The sequence below is a fragment of the Stenella coeruleoalba genome, assembly GCF_951394435.1.
Source record: "Stenella coeruleoalba genome assembly, chromosome: 17".
Classification (NCBI taxonomy): domain Eukaryota; kingdom Metazoa; phylum Chordata; class Mammalia; order Artiodactyla; family Delphinidae; genus Stenella; species Stenella coeruleoalba.
This window is the reverse complement of record NC_137163.1, coordinates 60598001-60623798: the sequence shown is the minus strand read 5'-3', so window position 1 is coordinate 60623798 and position 25798 is coordinate 60598001. Positions and strand designations below refer to the sequence as shown.

General features: G+C 39.3%; 1 protein-coding gene across 5 annotated transcripts in view; it reads left to right on the top strand.

The window, feature by feature from the left end:
* The first annotated feature begins 1945 nt into the window (after positions 1-1945).
* The window catches only part of ZFHX4 (zinc finger homeobox 4), a 180380-nt gene continuing 156527 nt past the window's right edge, over positions 1946-25798 (top strand). For 4 of the 5 annotated variants that reach the window (XM_079902159.1, XM_079902158.1, XM_079902157.1 and 1 more), the window contains exons 1-2: positions 4293-4563; positions 24858-25798. The exon at positions 24858-25798 is cut by the window's right edge and continues 1698 nt beyond it. In XM_079902159.1, the coding sequence (XP_079758285.1) occupies positions 24904-25798 (895 nt within the window). In that variant the 5' untranslated portion in view covers positions 4293-4563; positions 24858-24903. Of the gene's footprint in view, positions 2277-4292; positions 4564-24857 lie in introns of those variants that run through there. The other variant, XM_079902156.1, reaches the window with a different exon arrangement.

The following is a 25798-nucleotide window of genomic DNA, read 5'->3' as shown; positions in this document are numbered from 1 at the left end:
ACACTAGTACATGGACTGACTCTAGATTCTTATGGTGGTGATTTGCTTTTTTCTCTTAATAAAGACCATATCTAGGGTTTATTCTCCACTCCAAGCCTCTGCACTTTCATTGTAACCTTACCCAGCTGCTGTAGGCAACCAGCTTTCCTGATCAGGGCCTAGGTCTGCTCTTTTGAGGACTATGCTTTTATCCTCCCAGGTGTTTTGTTTGTTTTTTAATCCTATTTGCATCAGTCTTAGGATTTTCCAAATGTTTCCTGATAACGCAAGGTTTCAGGCCCAGAAGTGTGTGTGTTTGCAGGCTCTGTTTTTCCTAGTGCTTGTGCAGTAAACCTTTCTGTTGGTATTTGGTAGATTTGGTGCTTAAGGCCCAAGACAAGGTTTTGGAGCAGATCCTGGCCATCCAGAACTTCAAAGGCCTGTCAACTCAAAAGCAGCTGACGCCTCACCTGTCCAGGAAGCTGGACATTGCAAGTATTTCCTGTTTTTAGCTTGTTTGATTTGTTACTCTCACCTTCTCTCTAGAATTCCTATTTTTGAAATATTACGTAGATGGTATCTACTTGTGACCTGCAGTATAGCAGTGTATCAAGATGCTATCTTTGAGGAGCAATGGGGATATACATACACACACACACACACACACACACACACACACACACATACATACATACATATATATAGTCCATATTCAGTATAGTCCGTATTCAGTATAGTCCATATTCAGTAGGGGGTATTTAAAAGTATGTCTATTCCTAGTTTTAGTTAATTATCTTTTAATGAAAGTGTCACTCATATTCACATCTGTAATATTGGAAAGAGATAATTAGATTTTCAAATGAGAATCAGCCACCTTAAATTTTGCACCAGAAAATACCAAGTATATTTCATTCTAATGAGATCTGTAGTGGGGTTTTAAAATTCATCATAATGTGCTTCAAGAAAGATAATTCAACACACTTGCAAGATGAAAGGTTTTCTTCCTAAGTCTTCTTAAAGCTATTACACTGAACTTATGCAATTCTGATAAAATATTCAAAAATATTACATAAGGGCTAGAACCGTACCCTCACTATCATCCTCGCAACCATCCCTTATTCTCATTTGAAAGTTTACTTTGACTAAACTAACCGCTTCCATCTTCCACGCCCTGGGTTTTCTTTCCTGCGTGTACAAACGAAAGATACGTGTTCACATTGAGTGCCTACAGATCCAGAGTGCAATCCCTCCTTTGAAATAGGTTGGGCAGAGCGGTATTTGCACACAGCCAGGCACCCTTTATTTACATACATCTGCATATTTGCTCAGGACCCCGCATTTCGCCGTTAAAGTGCTTTCCTGTACGTAGCAGAATAAACTAAGCAGAGAAAACCTTTTCATTGCCCTCACTCCTCTTTCTGCTTAAAGCTTCCTAGTAAACACAGCTCTGGTCCGATTATAATTACTTTGCCTCATTAAAATAAAAAACAAAATTTTTTTCGAGTGGTTAAAGGGCACGTTTTGGGCGGCATTATGTTTTATTTTCTCCCCCTCCTTGCCGAGTGTGTGTGTGTGTGTGTGTGTGTGTGTGAGTGTGAGTGTGTGTGTGTGTGTGTGTGTGTGTGTGTGTCTGATGAAGTTTGGGAGTCGCGCGCGCAGGGGCGCGTGGGGTGCGAGCCCCGGAGGTCCCCATCCCCTGCCCTCTCTGTGGTCGCCGCGTCCCGGACTCCCGCCGCAGCGCTCCGAGCTTCGGAAGCCGCGAGGCTCCCGGGCTGCTCCGGGTCCGGGCTTGCGCGTCATTTGCAGTCTGGGGAATGTTGATCACCTCACTAATTACACCTCTCTCTCCCCCCTCTCCCTCTCCCTCTCCCTCGCTCTCCTCTCTCATTCCCAGAGTGCATATCGGGAATAGACACACAAAGACATGCGCACTCAACTTAATCAGCCATTTTTTTAAACAGGGCTAAAACGATAATAATTAGCAGAATAAAGACATATCGGATTTTCATTTCCTTTCCTCCTTTTCCCAACCCCTTCACAACCAAACAGCGAGACCGCGGTCGGCACATGCTTTAACTCCTCCCGGACCCCCGAGGACCGCTCCATGCCCCCCACTTTCTGCTCCAGCGTTTTTATTTTCACCCAATAAAGTTCGAGGATTATTTTTTTAATTTTTTTTAATTTTTTATTTTTTAATGAACCCTCTCGTTTTACTTGGATGTGATCAGCTGTAAGTAAAATAAAAGCAAAACAAAAAAGAGGCGAAGATCGAGTAGGAACTGCAGGGGAAATGGAAAGTAAGTTTTTTCTTTAACTTTTATTGAGTAGTTTGTGTTAAATTTAGGTCGAGTATCGATTATCTTTCCAGCCTGATCTTGCACAATCTTTGATATTTCGCTCCCTCTCTCTCCCTCTCCGCCTCTCTCCCTCTCTGCGCCTGGCTCGCTCGCTCCCGCTCGCTCTCGCACACATCCCCTCAGCCCGACCATCTCTTCCGCTCTGCCCCCCCTTTTCTATCTCTTTCCCCCTTTTTTGGCTCCAGGATTTGCTCCGCCGAGGGAGGAAGGGGGCACTGAAGGACCTGATTTTCCACTTTCTTTGGGGTGTGTGTGTGTGTGTGCGTTTTTCGGGATTTAACTTTTGGATTAAGTGGCGGGTCATCCACGTTTGGCCGAGCAGTTTTCTCTCATTTTGCCTGTCTTTTCGGGTTCTGTGTCCACCGCGAGCCCGGGGCTTTCTCGAGGCGCGGGGAAGCTGTCAGCTCCGCGGCGGCGCGGACACTGCCAGGGGCCCCCGGTCGCCCCGCGCCCCCTCACCCCGGTCGGGATGACCCTTCCTTCGCACCCATCCTCCGAAAGTTTGGACGTTGGTCGGTGGGACTCGGAGCCCCTCTCTCCCTCTTCTCTCCCTGCTACCCTCCCCTCCCATTCAGCCTCGGTTTTCTCCTCCTCTCACCACCCCTCTTCCCTCGCTCAAGTTCTACGAAGGGCGCTTAGCGCGCCGGAGCTGCGGAGGCCCGCGGCTCCGTGCGCGGTGGGCAGGGGGTTCCGAGAGGCTGGGGCGCGAGCCGGGGCTGGGGCTGCAGGTAGACGCCCGCCCGCCGGAGAGGGAGGCGGCGCGGGCGGCGCGGACCCGGGCGCCGGCGAACGCCAGACAGGTCCGTTAGTAGGCGGGATCGCCGGGCCTCGGGGCCAGGGACCCGGGAGGCGGCCGCAGCTCTCTCGGGGCGCTTTCGCTGCTGGGTGTGTCTTAGACCGGAGGAGAGCTGCCCGCGGCTCGGGGTCAAGAATCTTTTCCTTTCCTTTTGGCGAAGGGCAAGGTGTGTGTGTGTGTGTGTGTGTGTGTGTGTGTGTGTGTGTGTATGGGGGGGGCTGTGACCGGTTGTGAGAACTGATTTATTCCCCGGCACCCCCCAAAGGGGTTCCAGGTCTACAAACGAACTTCACCTTCTTCGCCTCTCCCGGCATCAAGTGCGCCTTCCGGCCGGGAGCAGCTAAGGGAAGAGGGGCTGGAATGCGTCGGGTCTCGCCTTCCTTCTACTTCTATCTCGTTCCCCCTCCCCCCATTCTTTCTGCTCTTTTCTATCGGAAAAATAAATAATAAAATTTCTCATGGAATTGTATAAAGTTTCTCTGCCGATGCCCAAGTTACAGAGGACTCCCCACCCAGCCCCTCCCACCCCCAGTCCCGAAGACGGTGCACTGGTTTGTATTTCTTTTGTTACCTGTGGTCCGGGCGGGGGGTTCCTTTCGGCCGCTCGGGTTGGGGTCCGGCCCAGAGACGAGGCTCCGGCGGGCGCCTTTGGCCGCGACTCCTCGCTTCCGCGCGGTCCTGGTGAGGTCTTAGCTACCGTTCGGTGAGACACCCTCCTTGTAGGTACCAAAGGTTCAGATCGCGAACACGGACCCCCCCACCCCGACCCCTACACACACATACACACTCACACTCAACACACTCACAGACACACACGGTCTCCCTACTCCCCCCCACCGCCAGCCCCCACCTTGCCTTTCCCCTCCCCCGTTCCAAAAAAAGCACACACACACAACAACAACAACCCCCCCAGACCAAGCAAAAACCCAAAGACAAGTTCACTGGCGGAAGATGGTGGATTGACACTGACTCAGAGAGGCAGGTTCACCAGGAAATCTGGCGGTCCCGATTTCTGACAGTTGCATTTCCTCTCCTTGAGTCCTCCCCCCCCCTTTTTTTTTATTAACTCTGTTCCATGTTTAATCAAGGATCATGTAGATGGCAAAAGGAGAGACAGAGAGAGGAGAGAGAGAGGAAGAGAGAGGAGAGAGAGACAAGAGACAGAAGGAGGGCTTTTTTTTTTTTTTTTTTTATTGTGTTCTCTTGGATTTTCAGTGGCTTGATCCCTATAAACGTGGAGTGGTTAAAGCTCATATGTAGTATTATATTTTTAGTTGGGTGGATGGATGGAAGAGTCAGGGAGAGGCTGCGGCTGCCGCTGCCTTTTCGGATGTTGCTTAGATTAAGGCTGAGACTTGGCTGCGATTGGGACGCGACAGTGACACGGGCATCGATCGCTTCCATTGAGAGCAATGCAAAAACACAGCCCGGGTATGTAACACTCTCGGTACCATCAACACTTGTTTTACTTTATATTTACTGGCAAAACTGACAGAGCAAGCTCAGACTTTCTCTCTTTCTTTCTTTTTTCTCTCTTTTTTCCTAACTGAAGAATAAAAACAATTGTGTCTAGAAGTTGTTGGAAAGGATGGTTTAAATACAACAGAAAGGAGGGATTGGGATTATTTCACAATCTCTGTGACTGATTGTGTTTTAGAGTTTTTCTTCTCCACGGAGAAGCATATTAAAGAAAACGAAGGTTTTCTTTTTTCCTTCCTCTTCTTAAAAAAAAAAAATCCTTAAGGGAATATTTGATAGTTTTCAACGTTTGCGGTTTCAATCAGCAGGAAGGCACACAAAAATAAAAGATGGCTAGCCAGCTGTTTTAACCTCTTGCACCTGGCTTCAGTGTGGGGCTCATAAGGTTTATACAGCTATTAAAAAAAAAAAAACTGTTCTAATATTTATGGCATAAACTGGGGAGAGAGTATCACTGTGTATTTATTCAGTAGCTGGTTGCTTTTGGATTTTGAAAAGTCAACTCATTTGTTTTCATTTTTATGTCAATGAAGATAGAGTCAATGAAATATGGGGGAAATATCATAAATCTGAAAAGTGATATGTACCTAAGGAACAAAGAAAGGTCAGGTAAACCAGCTGTGTAAGTCAAAGCAATAGCACCCAATTGTGAGGTAGGCAGGGAGAGTGGGCTCTGGGTCTAGGAAGTGAAAGTTGCCACTTAAAGTTAAAAATGAAGGAAACACGCTCAGCTTTATTGTAATCTTTTGCAGTTTTTAGCAGATGAGCCCAGATCTGCCCATTAATTTTGAGCTAGTTGGATTATTTTAAAAGATGCTGTCCCAGCAAAGGAAAACATAAAGGAGGCTGAGAAAATCGCTGTTTAATATTGCAGAATTTACTGCTTCCATTCTGACCATGAGCCTAAATTTACACAATGAAATTTGATTATCTCTAATAACAATATTAGATCCTGCACTGGATGGATGAGAATTGAGGTGGTTTTGTTGATTGCAAGGGTTTAATGTTGCATTTCAGAATCTGATGTGGTTTGGCCTCCCTTCCATTAACTGGAAAACCCCTGAGGTTTTACAATTATTTCTTAAAGATAATACATTTAAGATTGCATTGGTAGGCTGAAGAAAAGTCATAAAGGCAAGAAGGGAAGCCCTTAATAACTCTTGAGATTCAGACATGTTCAGCAGTTAGATTGGCTCTGACTTCACCAAGGGTCGACAATGTGTCATTTCCACGAAGCCAAATTGCCCTCTGCCTATATGATATTAATGTGCAAATCAATATTTCAGGGATTAAATTTCCCTTCTTCATTTTTTATGGTTTCTACCTCAATAAGTCTCAAGTCTATTAAAAGAGGCTGGATGATTTAAAATCTTTCACTGCAGAATGGCTTGTCGTCGTAGTCTTGTTTCACAGACCATTTTAGGATTTTTGTTATAAAGACCAAGGGCATCCTAAAGAAGTTGTGAGGCTATGTAGAGCAGGCTCCACAGCATAAAGCCCTTGTTCGATTAAGAGCTAAGAGGTGTTGGAAATATATATGTTTATGTAATATATAGAGATATACACACACATACATTCTGCTGCTTTAAAAATATTATGTTAATCACCTATTGATTTATTTCAAAATCAATTGAAGTTCCTTTCTTATTAGTGATTTGTTCAGCATTCTTGAAGACTGTGTTCATTTTCTTAAAGAGTATGCATGAATTAGCTTGGTGTGAAAGTATTTGGAAGGGATTTTCATCTAGCACTGTTTTTCCCAAGAAATATTTCTAGTAACCATTGTAATAACCAAGTATTGTCATTTGCGTTGTTGTCATGGCTATCATTGCATTTTGGGGCTGAGTGATTTAGCTGGTATCTGTTCATAGAGGCCTTCTTCCATTCGCTTAACATTCATTTCTAACACTTAGTAGGCGCAACGTTTCTTTAACCCTCTTGGAGAAACACATTTGTAAAAGAAAAGATGTGATTTGATGGGAAATAATACAAAGCAGAAATTTGGGAGGTCAAAATAAAAGATTGTGACTTTATCACATAATCTTGGGAAGGCCTACTGTCTATCATTTGGGGGTGTTTTATAGTCTAAAACCATCTGGACCAAGTTCCGCGCAGCTGCACGAATTTCATATGTGATAGAACATTTTTTCCATTCAGTGTGAAATGTTCCTTCCTAAAACACGTACACCAGACTCGCTTAATTTAGTCTGTTAAAAGAAATGCACATGAAAAAGGACAAAAGGCTCTTTAATCTCTGCAAGCTGTTTGTTTTTCTTCAAGATTCCTGTCTGTTTGGGTTTGAAAAGTCATGTTTATTGAGGAGATGATTCTGAGGTGTGACATTAAAATAATATATGATTTTTGGACTGGTGGCCACGCTCCTGCTTCATTTGCAGAACTACTTTTTATGGCTGTCAAAACACAGAGTTAATCTATCCTTATTTACAATTAATCTCAATAAAATTAATCTTAACTATGCTTTATTCAGTGGCTTAAAATATCTAATTATATTCAATTAACTGCTGTCATAGTAATTAACATTGCTTAATTGCCTCTGCATATATTTATGTAAAGCTCATTAGGTGCTGCTGGTTCCTTTTTCCTTTTCTACTTGCTGTTTTTGCTGTTGTCAAATCATTTTCATCTCCCAACGTTCGACAATGTCAGTGACAGCAAACTCTTCCTTAACATTTTTCTTGAAATGAGTGTTATTACTTACCTATGAGAAGATACTAGTTATGAGTCTTTAAAGATGAATCCACCCCCCCACCCCCCCATCCCTAGCACATTCACAAAATATTTTCTGTCATTGTTGCTAGAAATATGAGAAGCCAGGTTAAGCTTTGTGTTTATAAATGAGGAGCCTTTCTGTGTCTGCCTAGGGGCTGTACCCACAGGCAGAGTTTCTTTTTTTTTTCCTCTCAAACCATTCTAAGGGTTAAAGACTTTGCCAAGGTTCAAACTGAAAAGCGCCCAGGGAAAGTGCATGTGAATATGTACAAGTTTCATGTAATTAGTGCTTAATTATATTAACATATGCAAATTGTCAACTTAGAAGCTTGTTGAGCTGGCAAAGATCAGCTAGGCACAATTGCTGTATTGTTCTGAAACAATAATGGATTTCAAGTTGGATTGTGGAAACACATAACTAGCTATCTAATTTAACTCATACCATGGTGAAATTTCATTAGTCTCCATGGAGACTGGTTTAATTGTGCTGACTAATGTTCTGGGCTGCAGAATGTCCTAAAAAGAAAGCGTTGTTTGCCTAATCCACCTTACAATGACACTTGTTTGTACATGTTTCCCTTGTGTGAGAATTTACATATGCAAATAAATAGTTTCTCTGCCCCATTTGTCATGGCTGTTCATTACCCATGAAGAGGACATTGTTACTAGGCTGTGACTGAGTCTCCCAAGATGGGATAGTGTCAACCAGTCCAGCTACATTCTTTCATAATTTGTTTCTGATTAATAGACCAGAGTGAGACTCCGCGTCTTTGGGCATCTGCAAAGGAAAGGTCAGTTGTGTCACAGAAAAGAGTTTCTGCTGTAACTGAAGGACTTTTTCTTCCTATGATTCTTCTCCTTTTCCCGCTCATTGGTTCACATAATCATATTTAAAATAATGTATTCTTGTTCTAAGAATGCCTCTACTAATAATCTCTAGTTTCCTAAAGCAGAAAGATAGGAGAAGAAAGGAAATTCTGTTATTGGAATATTAATCCTGTTTTTGACAGAAAGGTAAACTGATATAATTGCTTTTCAGTTGAAGGAATGGGGGTTTATACAAGTGTGAAAGCATCGGAAAAGGATTAGCATTTTTTTGCATAATGAAAAGCTCTGTTGAATAGGGTTCTGAATGGCTGACTGAATGACCGAGATGAAAGGAAGATGAAAATGCAGGCTCCTCTTTCTTTATGCCTATGCTCTGCTCGCTCTAAAGTTATGTTTGTCCAAGACTTGAGAAAACAAGCAGGGGCTCAGATTTCAGCAACTTTCTAAGATGCCCTGAGTTTTCATCATCACTGGGAAGTAATATGTATGGCAGTAGTGCAGCTAGAGGACGATAAACAGAGGTTTGTATATAGAAGAGTTTTCAGAAACATGCTAGGCTAGCCAAATATTGACTATTGGGTATCAAGAATTCCCAGCACTTTGCTGGCAAAAACAGTTATTTCAGAAGAGGCCAGTAGTATGGTGTGGATATCTCATGTAGTTAATAATGGAATATATGATGCTCCCTCCCCCATCCCCTACCCTATCGGCTATAAATAGTTGTCTCAGTTGGTAGAACACTTCACTTGGGAAAGAGTTGTGTATTCTGATTTTTTGGCAATGTTAAGTGTTTTAAGTGGCCTTTCAGCTTTTCGGGCTGGGAGGGGCTGGTGGAAGAGGATACAGAGTTATTTTCTTAGGATTTAATTCATCTTCGTGTTGCTTTGTAGGAGTATTGTGTATTTCACTTAGAGATAAGTCTTTTTGAAAGTGTCTAAGTACTCTTGGAGACATTTGCAGTAGGGTTTTCCCTTGTCACTAGTTAGGGCTGTAACTGGTTATCAGTTGACGTGATCAGGGCTCTTAATGATGTTTCTTCAACCATAATTAGGGCAGTTAAAATACCATAAGTGTTAAGACACTTTCAAAGGTGGGAATTGGTTCTTTTGTACATATGTAAATCAAATACAGTGTGGATAATTATTTATATGTATACATTTTAAACAAGCTCTTTCCGGTTTGGGGTCACCACAAATGAGCCATTGAAGGCTACCCCAGAGCAGGATTGAAAGATTCCGCCAGATATTAACCTAACTTGTTTTGTTTCTAGATTGTAGAACTTCTATTTGCCTCATCACTTTAACTGTTCAGTTGCTATTCAGTACTGTTAAGATGGTTACATGGAAACGTGCGGAATCAGAAGTGTTTTCACATAAATTAAAGTGTAAGGGTTGCCTCTTGAGTACAGAACATTGTAAGGGAAAAGTGTTTGATCTTTGTTATATAAAGTCACCAAAATTCTTTACTAGAGTCCTCTAGAAAAATTGTCAAGAAATTCTGGATTGTTTCAGAAACTTTTCTGGTTAACTTTATGGATATGCAAGCGCAAAAATCCTAAAAGAACAAAAAAATCCACATGGAAGCTATTCTTTTACATGAAGCAGGGCTTATTAAGGTATTTCCATAAGAAAAATGTGTTAATTTAAAAAATAAATTCATTTATATTTTAAGACATTGTTAACCAAGCACCATGTGTTGTAACTGGCAGCTTTCCAGCCACCATGGAAGTGGATCACACATGGGTTAATAGTAGCTTATGTGATGTCTGCATTCTTAGGAAATGGGCAAAAGCCCAAGGTATTCTGATATCAAGATTTTTAGGAATCAGACAGAAAGCAGAATATATGTTTATATGTGAACAGATGGACACATGTGAGAACTAAAAGTGCACAATTTCTCTTGGCACTTGTTTTAGTTATCCCTGATGATATAACCAAGATCTTAGTGCACTCACAGTCTTTGATGGCTAAGGACAAAATGGTCTTTTAATGAGGGCTCAATGGCATTATTTTCTTGTATATGGATTGTTCCCCCTGTGATCTTGCTGGATTTGATGTTCTGTTAATTCCCTCGTTTCAGAGGTTCACAAGTTGCCCTGAAAGTTTGATACGGTTTCACGTTTGACAAAGAATCCTCAGTCCAGGAATGGCTGCTTCCCACTCCCCTACTTTTTTCAAGGTTTGTGAGTGAACTAAAATATTTGCCATTTTGAGGCACTTTTGAATGTACGCACACAACCTAAAAATGGCTTGACACTAAAGTCATATTTGGCAAGCAGCTTGTCTCTGGTATAATTAGCCACTTTAACATTTTAGAGATTGAAAAAATAAACAAATACAATTTAAGAATTTGGGCAGCTTGACTTAGTTAATGTGTCATAATGCCCTGATGGTCCCAGACAAGTCCTGAGTAGGTGTTTTAGTCATTCGGGTCAGGGGTTCACACACTAGCATCATATATTTAGATGATTGATCATTTCTAATGTTTGCTTGTCCCGGGGAGACGACAGTGCACAGTTGATAATTTTTGAATCGTACACATTATAGCACGTACCTCTAGGACAAAGTTTATAGGTTCCATTGTGTTCTAGCTGTAAAAACAGAAAGCGTTCTGCAGGCATTTACTCGGATCTAAATCATTTTAACCAGGGAAAATCGACTTTTGGGTTAAAATATGCATTTTATAACTGTCCATAAAATTCTTTTCCTTCACTGTAAAGAAGAAAGGAAATCCATAGCTTTAACAATGTTAAAATATAAAAACATATGAGCTGGTGTATGCCACCTGGTTGTACTGTTAATAACAAAACAAAACTTTCTAAGAAGGAAGTTTATAAAGAATCTTAAAATTTGCCTGATTGGAAGAATAAATTGAAGAAGCCCAATCATATCCCAAAGTACCTTTATTAAACCTGAAAGGCTTTACTAATGTAGATTTTCTAATATATAGTTCGTAGTACTTTTCCCCCATACATTTAGCAATAAAGCAATTCATACTTAAAATTTCCTTAGCCCACTAATGAATGGAGAGTGAGTCATCTCCTTTGGTTTAATAGATACAAACTAGGAGTGTGTATGCAGACACACACACCCACCCCTACCCTTTTTCCATGTTAATGTCTCTCTTTCCTCTTTAGATGTGTTTATAGGGGTAGCCTGTGTGGTGTTCCTCTGTAGACTAAATTTCTTTCATTTTCTAAGAAGTGACCAACACGATTGCAACAGAAAAAGAGCAGGTAGGGTGGTAAGACAACTGGAAACTATCAAAGGGCTAAATCCTGGAAACTTCCTTATAGTTCTTCAGTTCAACCATCTCATTTTAAAATATGGCATACTGAATTCTGGAGAAGTAAACGTTGAGTCAGCCAGCAAGGTAGGAACATGTCAGGACAAGAACTCAGCTGTCCCAGCTCTAGGACCAATGGCCACTCAACTATATTGGCTGCTTAGAAAAGGGTTTGTTCCGTGAATGAATACAAATGTGGTGAAAATGGGGAAGAGAAGAAAAGGAAAATGTGCAATGGTAATCCAACAGTGATGTTGTCTCCTCTGAGAGCGTGAGTTCTCTGTTACTGAAAGGAGACCAGTAGAATCTGGATGGCCTCTTACCACTGTGACTGGAAGCATGTTTTTGTGTTAAGTAGGAGGTTAGGCTAGGTACTTTGAATGGTCAAGATGAGTCTACGATTCATAAAAGTACTAATGATCTCAGTGACTTAAAATGTATTCTTAACAACGATGAACACAGTGTGAAGAAGAAAGGTTTCTATTTTGTGGAGGGAAAGTAAAGACAAAGCTGTGATGTTTTAGAGGGAGCATAGTGTAGAGAAAGAATGACACTTAGTTCAAAACCAGACATTCTTTTGATTCTGTTTACTTTGGATTCCTTTTTCCTTTTTAAATGAGTTTGTTTAACTTAAGTCTTAGATATTTGAAAATCTACTCCAATTTTTTGACAACTCAATGACCAATAGAAATCTTATTAGATCCGTAAGACACTTGGGTTAAATTCTTGTTATAGATGACCTTATCAAAGTTATTTAATCTTTTTGAGCCTCAGGTCCCTCGTTTGTGTCTCAGAGCTGCTGTAGAGCTTACCTTAGGCTAAACTGTTATGAACATATTAAAATAAGTGAATGTGGATAGGGCCCGATATCCTTCATTCCCCTCTTCTTTATTGTCAATAGCTGGTTTTGATATAATGCTCTCCTGAAGAGTACTTGATAAAGCAAATCTACATAGACCTTTTGAAGAGAGATGCCCCTCTCCCTGACAAGGGAGGGAGATAGGAATTAGTCAAGGGGGATGCCTAAGAGGTAGGACCAAAGGGTAGTCTCCTTCTCATGTCTTCTCATTGACAGATACCTAGATGACATCTAGGTGGATACGCCTCCACCTCAATATTTGCTACACCATCATCACAGGTTGGTTTGGTTTTGAGGGGTTTCTAGATGATTTTAATGCATTTCTGGGATCTTTTTTATAAGAAACAAATTAGAACAGAAACAGTTTTAAAGTAATTCAGACTTTAGTCTATCTATAGGAACTCAAGATTCCAGACTGTCCATTATATACAATAATAGAAGAGACCACAAAGCTTATTTCAGTATTGAAGCTGACCCTACCTGTTTGAAAGCCTTTGAATTAGAGGTTTTCCCCAAACTGGATAAGATATCATAGCAATACCTTTTTATATACTTGATGTTATGATATTTTGATATGCCATGAAAGAAGAATAAATACTGTTTACATGGCACCCTGCTGACCAAAATTTATACCAACCTAGAGAAAAGATCCAGTTCTTAATAACCCAGTAATATTATAAAACCCTTAAATTTTCTTGTGGGAATTTTTTTTTTTTTTTTGCGGTTCGCAGGCCTCTCACTGCTGTGGCCTCTCCCGTTGCGGAGCACAGGCTCCGGACGTGCAGGCTCAGCGGTCATGGCCCACAGGCCCAGCCGCTCCGCGGCATGTGGGATCTTCCTGGACCGGGGCACGAACCCGTGTCCCCTGAATCGGCAGGCGGACTCTCAACCACTGCGCCACCAGGGAAGCCTTTCTTGTGGGAATTTTATAGCCAAGTTATGAGTTTCCTCTTGGCTTATCTCATGGAGGACATCGCAGTCCTTTATCTTTCTATAGGAGTGCATTATTCAGAGGAGGACGACCCAGGTTCAAAGGTGATAAGATTCACGATAAGGGTTAATAAATTTATAAACACAATTTTTCGATCCTCTAAACTAAAATCTATTTCTCTGATGTTTTTTTCTTTTTGATTTTTAAATTCATAATAATTTCCCATTGTGTTGCATGTAAGATACACACTTAAAATTATTCTTTATATTTTTGTGGAAAATATAAGTGTATTTTGGATAGTAATTTCCCAGATTTGAGTTTGGTTTTCGCTTGACATTTATAATATATATTTAGTTCACAATCTTTGCTCAAGTTTTTCTTAAAAATAAAAGTGTGTGCCTTGCCTACGTTCTGGTCATTTATAAGTGGCCCTGGACTTAACCATTCATTTGAAGCACATTTATTTAAGGCTAAGCATTTACTGACTACTGATAGGGTAGGATATATTTCATTGGAAGAAAATAATTAGCATCTTAGCATTTTTCATGATGCTTGTTTAAGTTCCTCCTCAAATAAATTTCAGTCTCCATGAGGGCAGCACCCATGTCTGTTTAATCCCTGTATTCACAGTGATGGACAATATTGGCAAATCCTTGGTAAATATCCTCAATAAATACATGAGTACATGAAAAAATCTGATTGTTAATTAAAAACATAAATAAAACACTTCAGTTTACTATACTACTGGAATCTGCCTCTCCTCTTGAAATCTGGGTATTGAAAAAAAATGCGACCTTAAAAACATCTGGGTCTGTCTTGGAAAATTCCACAGGGAAAACTATCTTCCAGCACAATCTAAATGGGTTTTTGTATTAGAACCATAGCTTGTTGAAGTCGGAAGGGATATAGCACAATCCCCTGGTTTAACCCATAAGGAAACTGAAGCTCAGAGAAATTTCCAGGAAATATCACACAACTACAGGGCACAGCCAATGAGAATCTAGTGTGTGTGTGTGTGTGTGTGTGTGTGTGTGTGTGTGTGTGTGTATGTCTCCTTCAGCAAATCATTTAACATTTTTCAACCTAGTTGGTTGAACTCCTCCCATATCCAAAGATTCTATAATATTAATATGAGAATAATTTCTGTTATGCTGGAGATGTTTTCATCTGTGGAATTTTTCCAAGCAAAGGAAGATTTTCAGTTGGTACAATTTCTATGATGACCGTAGAGCCGGCTGACTGCTCTGGGATTGTAAAGCTAAACTGCTCGAGATAGAACAAGAACTGCCTGAAAGGTGAAAACTTGCAGGAAAAATGGGGTGGGCCACTTAGTTCTTGAAATGAAACAGGTTGCAGATTAGGAATCATTGTGGTTTGCCAGAAGTTGCTGGTCATAGAAGCCTGTTTAAGGGCTCACTGTCAACAAGGAAGTCATGGGCAGCACTTAAAGTGGCTCACCTCTGATTTATTCATAAACCTCACACGAGCACTTGGCTTTGTTCTTGCTCTAGTGAGGGGGACTGATGCCAATAAGAACAGGAATAAAGAGCTCCTTGCATGGTCCAGTAGTGAATAGCACTTTACCTCAAAGCCTGACCTCCTTTCCCGAGGTCTGTTATGCTACAGTCGACTCTGATTGGCTGAGCGTTCTCAGATGAATTGACAGAAGAGGTTATAACAGTTATCTACTCTGTAAACTCCATAGTATATATAAGGAGAGCTGTGTAGCTGGAACTTGGGTTCTAACTTAACCTAAAGGTTATGACATTCATGCTAAATGGAAAAGTTTCCCTTTCCCCTCTTTTTAAAGCTTGAAGAGTTTCACATTTAATAATGGTCAGAAAAAGATTGCTCCTTTCTAATTGAAGAAGACAATGCCCTCAGAAGGAAATGGGTTTTGACAATCCCTTTTTCCATTAAAATGAATTTAGAGAGATTTAGTAACGTAGGGAATTAAGAGTTCGAGAGTAAAATCCGTCCTACACGGGAGGGGGGTAGAAACAAAGAAATGGGCTTGCAGATTGATTAGCCGTGTTTATCTGAGAAGCTTCATTTGTGCCACTTCACAGATTATGCTCTGCTCCAGCCGCCCCTCTGGAGGGGAAGGGGCCTTTAAGAGACAGTCAGATGGCTGGTTTGCTGGGGCAGAGGTTGAGTCGAGTTACTTAAATCCCCAGAGCAACATTTAGTTAATGCTAGTCTTTTTTTTTTTTTTTTCCCTTCCCTGATCCTGTCCACTCTGGCTTCCCTTTTCTCCTTTTGATGAAGTTGGTCTCTTACTCCTTAAAGTGCATATATTTACACAAAAATTTCCTCAAATTTTCACAACACATTAACCCAGAAGAGCCATATTAGGAGATGGTGATGAGAGTTAATGATATATCTTTAGATAAAGCCATCCTCCCGTGCAATCACATCAGAGTCATCAGCTCATTTGTCATGGCTGAAGTGAAAATGTCAGGACCAATGAGTGTATGAGTGCTGAAGGGGGCGAAAGGGCTTTTGGAGAAAGATATTTTTGTGCTGGGAGTCGGCCATGGCTTAGATTTAGCTCCAGGGAAATATTGGGATTAGCCAACACTGTGTACAAATCCTTAGCATAACAGAATTAGTTGGGAAAATGGAGAGGTGGGGGTCATGAGGATGGGCACATTTCTGGAGACATGCTCTAGGCTGCAGGCCAGAAACCATGGTAAAGAATGAGATGATTTATTAAAAGTATTTTCAGGCATGTGTTGTATGCAGACTCATTGATTCCGGGAAGATTGAAGTCGTAGATTTGAATGGCATCAAGGGAAGACCTGCCATAACGTACACTAAATATGTATACATGGCTTTTGTTTTAAATTTAGCTGTATTAAAAGAATTTTGACCCTAACATCTAAACATGTTTCAGGGAGGTAGTATTCGAGCGCACAAAGATAATATTCAGGCATAAAGCACTTTTGACAGTACCTTTAGAGTGGAAGTTAATACTTAATTTAAATAACAGTAATTATGCTGGAATACTTGTTGCATTGTTGGGTTTACACAAAACCCAGAAGCTAAACTTTCTTTACACAGACTTCACTCTGAAACTTTAATTGAAAAGTAACTGATTTTCTTTAGCTCCAGAAGTTCTTATCTTTGAGAGACCAGTACTAGCAGATTTATTTCATTTTGGATCCAGTGAACTGTTCTCTTTCAGATAATGTACCCATACAGCCTTTTCTTGTTTAATTCTATTGATTTACAGTGTTAAAGTGAAATAATCTGATACCTGTTTCCTGCCCTTTGAGTATTTGTCGTCAAAGAGGCTGATTAGTTTTTTTTTCCCCCAGCTCTTTAGCAGTTTTAAATGTATAATTATCATTGCATGTCATTTGATAGCTGCACTAATTGCTGCCAACTATTGTCTGTTTGCACTTAATGCTGAAACCTGATCAACATCCTTCTTTGGTTGATGTTTGGTGGTAAACTTTAATTAACTCTTATTGCATTGAAGAAGAGTTCAGGCTTGGTGCTAACTAATCATTTACCTTCATTATGTCCTGACAGCTCCACTTGTTCTTGGTCCTAATAGATACACCAGTCAGTAAATAAACCTGCAAACCTTATGCCTTGTAGTTGCTCCACACTGATATTTTGCTACTTAAAGTATAAGATAATTGGGCCCAGATAATTAGTTAGTTAGTTTAGTATCTCTAGTTCTGCAGACACTAATCTTAATTGCCTCTTTCATGCTGGACAACTTCATTTTAATAGAAACTGTAGATTTGAGATAACATTATTCCTTCAACATGGTTCCTATGAACATGCATCTTTTGAATCAATACAATTAACCTTGTCTCCTGTTGGAATTCTTGTCATTATTTTTCCTGAAATACTTTTCCTGTAATGATATTGAAGTTAAAGTAATCAGGTTACCAGCAGATCATGTAAAATTCAACTCAAAATTGCTGGCTGCTTGATTTTAATTTGTCTGACATCAAGTTTGTTTGAAAAGGGATAATATGTGGGTAAACCAAGGAGCTTATAATTATGGTTGACGTTTGTTTGTTTATAATGCAATTTAATTAACATGCATACATTTAAAACACAAAAGTTAATTACTGAATTGCACACTTCACTTATGGACAGCAGTCAAATTAACTTTCAGGCCAAACAAACAAACAAACAAACCACACACATACACAAAAAGCAAACAAGAGGCTCTTCATAATAGAAATAAAATAACCAACAAATCTGAGTGCTCAAACATAAATTTGCCAATATTTCATCCAGAAGAAACATTTCATTCCACTTAGGTTCTCTATGTTAGTCTCTATGTTAGTCCACTTAGGTTTCTAATATAAAATAATTTAAAATATCTACATGGGATATAAAAAGAGACTTGCATTTGATAGACTAAGAGTCTTGGATAGTAAGAGGGCACTTGGTAGTGATTTAAGAAATTATGCATATAACTTTCTTCATTAAAACTATTTTGAATTGTTTGAAATCATTGCCCTGGGAATAGGATTGTTTGCTGGAATACCTGACCTGTGATTAATTTTATGAAGATAATTATGGTAGGTTTAGCCTGCAAAGAATGACATTTTTCAAAAAAATAATAATAATATACTACTATGCTTATGCTATATTGGTTATGAGATCATATTGTGGGACTCATGAAATACAAATAATTATACAATTGTTTCCTCATTTAAATATTTAGTTGTCAGTATTTCAATAATGAATTTTATATATTAATAGACAAAGAAGAAAAAAATGCATGTATATGTTAGGATATATTGTCTTCACATTGTATATGAGAAAAATGTATGTGTGAAATGGTTTTCACTAGTCTGGTAAATCCGTTCCTGAAGCCAAATATTCTATAGTTATATTTACCTTGATGAAACCAATTAAGATGAATTTTTTAAATGTTCCTATGTGACAACTTAAAAGCATTATCAACTAAACACTCTTAAACTGGGTGTATGCCAGAGAGATTAGTCAATTACGTTTTAGAGACTAGAAATCATATAAAAAACATGGCAAATATGATTTATAAATTTTAAAAATGATTAATTCAGTACATGCCTTTCCAAGGAAAACTAAAGGTTTCCATGTTTAGACTTTCTATTTCAAAGTTTTATTTACTTGAAATTTCAAATATAGTAGGGATTGAGGGAGAGGGGTCTGAGAAGGGAAAATGATTCTGTCCGTCACTGAGATGCTTTGTAAAATGAGGGTAGTTTACACAACCTTTTAGTGTTTCCAGAGAGTATATTTATATGTGTTTTAATATAACACCAACTAATTGATTTGTAGATTAATATTTATTTAGGGAAAAAAATTAAAAGAATCATAGAGTCATTTAACTCTAATCCTACTTTGCATAGATGAGACAAAGGGAAGATGATTAATACTTAAGTATGGCTGGGTAATGGCATCCAGAGGTACCTTTTTCTTCTATAAAGAAAGCAAAAGCCAAAAAAAAAAAAAAAAAAAAGGTTGGTATATTCTCACAGTATTGGCAAACAACAGCTTTCTAGTAATGCTTTAGCTGATTAGGACATCCTTACCCTTTAATGAAGCAATCACTACAAAGCCCCAATGTCAGCTGGAATACTGGCAAAACAGTATCAAAGAAAGAATCAGAGAGAGGCACTGAACATAATTACAGTTCATGTCCTTTCTCACACCAATGCAAACTATTCATTTTCAATTAGAATGAATAAGAAAATTAGAAATCAACTAGATTGGTTAAAAGGACCAAAGTTTGTTTACAGAGGATAGCTAAAGTATTAGGTCCATTTTGCTCACTGATTATGAAATTTTCCTGAAGCAAACAAATAAAATGAGTCATATATTGGTGTAATTTGGTTAAGGAGAGATTATTGATTTCTCTCTAAGGAAAGTAGCTGGAGTTTGATTAAAGTTGCGAAGAAAACTGAGTAAAATTCCTATTTCCCACAACAATTAATCAAATTAAGAACTATCGGACCCATTGGCAAAGAGTACTTTTCCTCTTTAGTTTTCCAACACATGTGTTTAATGACATGTAATTGTCATTTAAAGTCCATGGAGGTTTAGAGACGAGAGAGAGAATGAGGGAAAATGAGGCTGGAAAGAGAGGGAGAGGAAGAGGAAGAAAAAACGAGAGACAGAAGCATCGATTATAAGGGTCCTGTTTATGAGAAGGAAATAAATCTGCACTGAATAGCTAATTTAGGTTTTAATGAGAAAAATGAGAGGTAAACAGGGGAAAATGACTTCATTGACTTACACACTCATGTTTGTCTTTGTCAACTTTCCCGTTTTAAAAATGTGCTTGGTTTAGGTGCTTACTATATTTGGTTACATCCTTCTATTCAAACTTAATTACCTTCTCCCCTTTGTCGTGACATGGGTGGAAAGTTTTTGCCGTGTCAGGAGAGGTCGTCACACATTCTTTTGCAGCTCTGTTCATTAATTCCTTCTTGCAGAAGCATTTTCTCTCGTGCTGGGAAGGTAGAAGGGTGTAACAGAAGACCCCTGAAACATCAGCAGGAAGCTCTAAGCTGGTTAATGCAGTATAATTGTCTGGACATAGACTGGTCTTTGTTTGTGTGGTTCACTCCGAATCAGCTGTAATTAACTCCAGAGTGTTTCCAGATTGCCAGCAAAGAAAAATTACAGCTTTTCTGTTTTAAATTGTAAAGCTCACAAACATTAACTATGCAGATTGCTTTTACTTTGATATATTTCTATCCTGCAAGAGAAAAAAAAAGCTTATTTGCCCCGCCCCCATCTGTAAAAATGTGCTTTTGTTAAGTTACGTAATTTAGTGTCTATTGGAACATAATGGTCCCTTAATACTTTGGTTTGAAATCTTTTTGCTCAATTTTTTCAATCCTTTGACATCCTTGTATTTGCCTTCTTTATTGCTAACGTTTTTAATACTGCAATGGGGAAGAAGTTATGCGATCTTTAATGGGATACTAAACATATACTAAAATAAGCAAATTGCAGAGAAAGCTGAGTAAAGAAAACCACCAGCAACCAACTTAAAAGACTGAGATCAAATATGTATTCTGACGTAACTGGTGCTTCTACACAGGTACTTTACCTGTGTTTTGATGTACATCAAAAGCCAGATTTCACTACCCTCTTGTCTTGGTCAGCACACCACACCCTTCTAAAAGCTTCTGTACAGTAGTTTGTAATTATGAATTCCAGCATGGGTAAAAATGAGGTAGCAGTGTGAGCTAATACAGCCTAGGACACAAAAGATCTGTCAGCAAATGATGCAAAAAAAAAAAAACAGTCCAGCCAAAAATCTTTTTTTTTTTCTTTCTTCTGAATTTAACAATAAGGAATTTAAGCTTCAATGTGGCTTTAGCAACCGAAGAAAAGAAGCTCTTGGTGTCTGCATAATACCACTTTGATGGATTTTTTTCATCAGTTCTCTGTACGTGGCAACAAATAAACAAGTATAATTATACTTGTGAAGGTCTATTCATTGCTTTGTCAGGATTAGATATATGTGCCGTTTTCACACTGCGCCTCTCTTTTGTCTTTGCCTAACTCACTATGACATATTGATAGAGGATTTGGGATGGGGAAAAGGCCACAGCAGAGACAGTGATGACCTTTTGGAAACTTGATATAATTCAAGGATTTTTATTTATTTTCTATATATATACATATATATATATATATATTTAGGATTTGTAACTTGTTATCAAATTCCCTTGTAAGTGAACAACTTTTAACCCGTTTAAAATGGAATTGCAACTCAAAGTGTTATGAGTTGGCTAAAGAGCAGATGAGAATAAAAACAATAGGCAAAGGGGCACAGTGGTCTTCTTTCCCAGCACTTAGCAGAGTGGCTAACCTAGCATTCCTTTCCCATTATTCTGTCCTCTTGATCAGATCACGTTCTTTTTAATCATTTCACAAACACTGTCTCACTGTGCTACAGAGGAGGGCTGGGACAATCTCAATTAAAAAACAGAGGTAAAACTGGCCTGATTTTGGGTTCTAATGGGAACTCTGCTTTCTGAATGCAAAGGAATTCTTCTGTTGTTCAGAAAGCACCCCCTTTCATTAGCCAGCCTCCTGGTAGGTGGGTTTGGTCATTTAGCAGAGAAGAGTTTAGGCAGCAGTGACTGCAGGACGAAAGCAAGGCAGAACAAGCAATAAAAGTTCTTTTCTGCATGTTGTCCATTAGTTCCGAAAAAGGGATTTACATGATCAAAGTCACTGATCTTGTGAATTACTGAGAATACCCAAAACTGTGTACATGTATTCTAAGCAGACCAGCAGGTATGTATTGTTCTGAATTTAGCATTAAAATTATATTAGGTTTTCTCTTTGAGATTTCTTGAGGACTTGGGTGATTTTTTTTTTAAATAGAATGCATGGCAGTAGAGAATAGAAATTAGTGAAGAGTAAATAGAAAGCAGCTTAAACGGTGAAGCAACTTTTACAGTGAGTTTACTTGTTATGCAGTCATTGTGGAATGAATTCTGTGGTTTAAGTTAAATGGTTGTCTTTGTGGTCTTTTAACTGGGACTTATAAACTTTAGTGTAAATTTCCTAAGTGGGACACGTTGATAAAAGAAAGATCTTGTCTGACACTGGTGACAGTGAAATCACTTAGCATCATATTCAGTGTCACGGTACATATTGATCTAAATAACTTTAACCGCACAAACTAAAGCGATTCCATCCAAACATGCTGGTAAACACTGCCATGGTCATAGTCTATGGCTACAAATTTAAGAATCAGGTAAATCTATTACTAGCTCTATCAGTTCAGATAGTTTTGTTACTGTTGCTTTTGGAATTAAATGTAAATTTAATTGCCGAGAAGACTTACTATGTATTTGACTTAGTTTCTGATTAATGTGTAGCTTGTGAGAAGAACTTGATAGGCAATTTTGTGTAAAGTTATGTGGGTGTATTGTAACAAAATATATCCTGCCACATAGCTGTGATCTGTGATGGACACTGTAGTATAGTTTTCATAATTTTTTTTCACATAGCAATAATGTCATTACATTTTTGAAAGTTACTTCTGGCTCTGTTAAGATAAAATAAAAAGAGAGGATCTACTTCATATAGAGAAATATTGACATGAGTTCATGAATGGACTCTGCAGTATTTCATATAGAGAAATATTGCAGAATCCATTCGGCATCTGGCCAAAATTATTAACTGCACATTACATATAACTCATTTGGGGAGCATTCAGCATGTGTGTAATAATTCTAGTAAGTGTTTTTGTAGGCTGAGAACTGTTGTAGGCGTGGAGGTAAAAGAGAATTCAAATAATAAAAATAGCTCAGAAGCTTCTTTACGAAGCTGTAAAGTGTTTGAGAACTTTCCTCACTCTTGTAATTAAGGTGAATTTTCTTCCACATATCTGCCGAAGTTATCATAGGAAAGAAAAAAAAATAACTACTTTGGGTCCTGGAACTTTACATTTTAATCTAGGATCATTAATTTAGTATTATTTACCACCTTGCTTCCACTCCAACTCTCCAGTTTCTTCCTGTCTTCCTCATATCTTTTAGTCCATCAAGGGATTCTATTTTAGACATTTTGGCTGCCTTCAGTATGTATACCTTGTACAGATTTGGTAAATGCAAAGGTAAACATTAATGTTTGTGGACTAATTAGAAAATTATTAGGTTTTCACGCTTTTGGGGGTTTATCAGATTATTTCAGAGAGTTTTACAAGCTGCATGCATGCCGTGAGGATAATTAACCTGGAGCTCTTCAATGATTAAAATTACACACTAAGCTTTGTGATGTTTGATTCGTGAGCAATTAGAATGTCATTTTAACCATCTTAGATACCAAAACGAATTTTGATTTTATTTTCAATCTATGCAGATCTTTTGATGTATTTGAAACTGATGACTTCCTCTCTGATTTAGCTAACATGAAATTTGATTACAGTAAAGAGAGTATGAAGAAGTTATTCTTCATACTTAATATGCCAGTGACCTTCAAAGATGTCTTTCTTATAGAAGAACTTTTGAAAAGGAATTTCTAAAATGCCTAGTAATATTGATGAGTCCAGAGTTATGTTTTTCTTCTTAGCTCTCTGCCACTGTGAAGTCTACACAATAGAATGTAGAGGTGGGAGGGGCATCCAGGGTGAGTCATCGCATGTCCATCCTCCCCAATATAATACATAATGCAGTATAGCCAGGTCCCCAATAGAACACGTAATGCAGTATAGCCGCGTCAACCTTCCTTATTTCAGAAATTGTCAGCGTGCGAGAAAGTGTTGATACTTTTACATTACAGTGCTTTTTGCTTTGAAGTTCTTAGTCCCTTCTGTTTGGAGATTTGAAAGAAGATGGGTTACCTGTTTCATAAAATCAAGATGGTGCCTGGGTCACAGAATGAAAACAAGCACTAAAGTTTGAGACCACTCAGCTCTCGTGTATAGTGGAACCATTCTGCAAATGGAGAGATCTGCAGGGACTCAGAGAAGCTTAAGCCCTAATTAAGCTGCTATTCCAGCAGCTGAGGTTTGCAGGTACACACACAAGTGGGCACACACATACATATTCACACACAGAAGGGGAACGCATTATTACCAACTTATGCCCAACTTTCCCCTGGTATCTTGCCATGCTACCAGAAACTGATATGGCTTTGTAGAGTGCGTCTTATTCTCAACAAAGGGAGTTTATGGCCTAAGATGCTTGCCTGGAGAAAGCTAAAAAAAAAAAAAAAAAAAGATTGAAGTGTTTTCATCAGTAGTGCCTGGGTATGATTTGTTAAGCCAAAGGAGATGTTGATTGAAGCAGCGGTTGAGAGATGGGCAACTCACCAGGATTGATAACATCAAAATGGTATTTGGAATGGTGTTCATTACGTATTGCAGTGGAAAAAAAAAAAAAAAAAAGTGAATACGATTTGTCCCCTAGGATGATAGGACTGGTTGCAGTAAATATTAATTTCTGTTCTGGTGCCTATTGAGGTGACTGAAGTGTGGGGAAGAATTGTGATTGGTGCTTAATCAGAGCCAGCCAGATACCTGCTGAGAGCTTTTGCACAAGGAAGATTTGCAGTAAGCTGATTTACCGGCAAAATGAAAACCAGAGAAGAGTTTGGTTCGTGCTGCCTGTGACTGTAATATTTCTCATTTTAAGGCTCCTCTATTGTTGGTCTCCCTCCCACGCGCATCCCCCCTTCTAGTCACTGCCTGATAAAGTAAAAGGTAAATTTAAAAAATTACAAGTTATTTGTGTTGTCCTTTTCTTCCTGCTATCATCTATGAAAGCCATTTAGATTTCTATTAAAGGGGGTGTTAAAGCTTTTACGTATGTTCTCTCCGTTTTCAGAAAACAGGAATGAAAAAAAAATACGGCTTACTGATATGAATTTTAGATTTGTGATGAATGCTCATAGTGATTTCAAAAACACTTTGGATGTCTAGGCATGCCTGTGATAGCTATCTACATTATTTTGCTACATTTATACAAAGTCTGTCTGTGATAGATAGGTATGCTGGTTTTAAGTTTTTCCCCTCACCTTTTTAGATAGTATGAGTTTACAGCAGCTGTAAATTAGTGATGGGCTATTAGTGAGCTGTGTCATTATTTAATAAAAATGGCTCCTCTCACCTTATTTTTTATCCAGGTCCCTGACAGGCTGGATGAAATGAGATCCCCATGTAGCAATTGCCATGGAAACCTGTGACTCCCCTCCTATCTCAAGGCAGGAAAATGGGCAGAGCACATCAAAGCTATGTGGAACGGCACAACTTGATAATGAGGTGCCAGAGAAAGTTACAGGGATGGAGCCTGACAGGGAAAACAGCTCCACAGATGACAACCTGAAAACCGATGAGCGCAAAAGTGAAGTCTTGCTGGGTTTCAGCGTCGAGAATGCAGCTGCCACTCAGGTTACCTCAGCCAAGGAGATACCGTGCAACGAATGTGCTACTTCTTTTCCCAGTTTACAGAAATACATGGAACACCACTGCCCGAATGCCCGCCTTCCGGCCCTGAAGGATGACAACGAGAGCGAGATCAGCGAGTTAGAGGACAGTGACGTGGAAAATCTAACCGGGGAGATCGTTTACCAGCCTGATGGGTCAGCTTATATAATTGAGGACTCCAAAGAAAGTGGGCAGAATGCACAGACTGGGGCAAATAGCAAACTCTTTTCAACAGCGATGTTTCTGGACTCCCTGGCGTCGGCTGGAGAGAAGAGTGATCATTCTGCTTCTGCACCTCTGTCGTTCTACCCACAGATCATCAACACTTTTCATATCGCTTCATCCCTCGGGAAACCATATACGGCCGATCAGGCTTTCCCAAATACCTCAGCACTAGCAGGAGTTGGTCCTGTGTTGCACAGTTTCCGTGTCTATGATCTCCGACACAAGAGAGAGAAAGACTATCTAACCAGTGATGGCTCAGCCAAAAACTCCTGTGTGTCCAAAGATGTCCCCAACAATGTGGACTTGTCCAAATTCGATGGTTGTGTTAGCGATGGGAAAAGGAAACCTGTTTTAATGTGTTTCTTGTGCAAGTTGTCTTTCGGTTATATCAGGTCATTCGTAACCCATGCTGTGC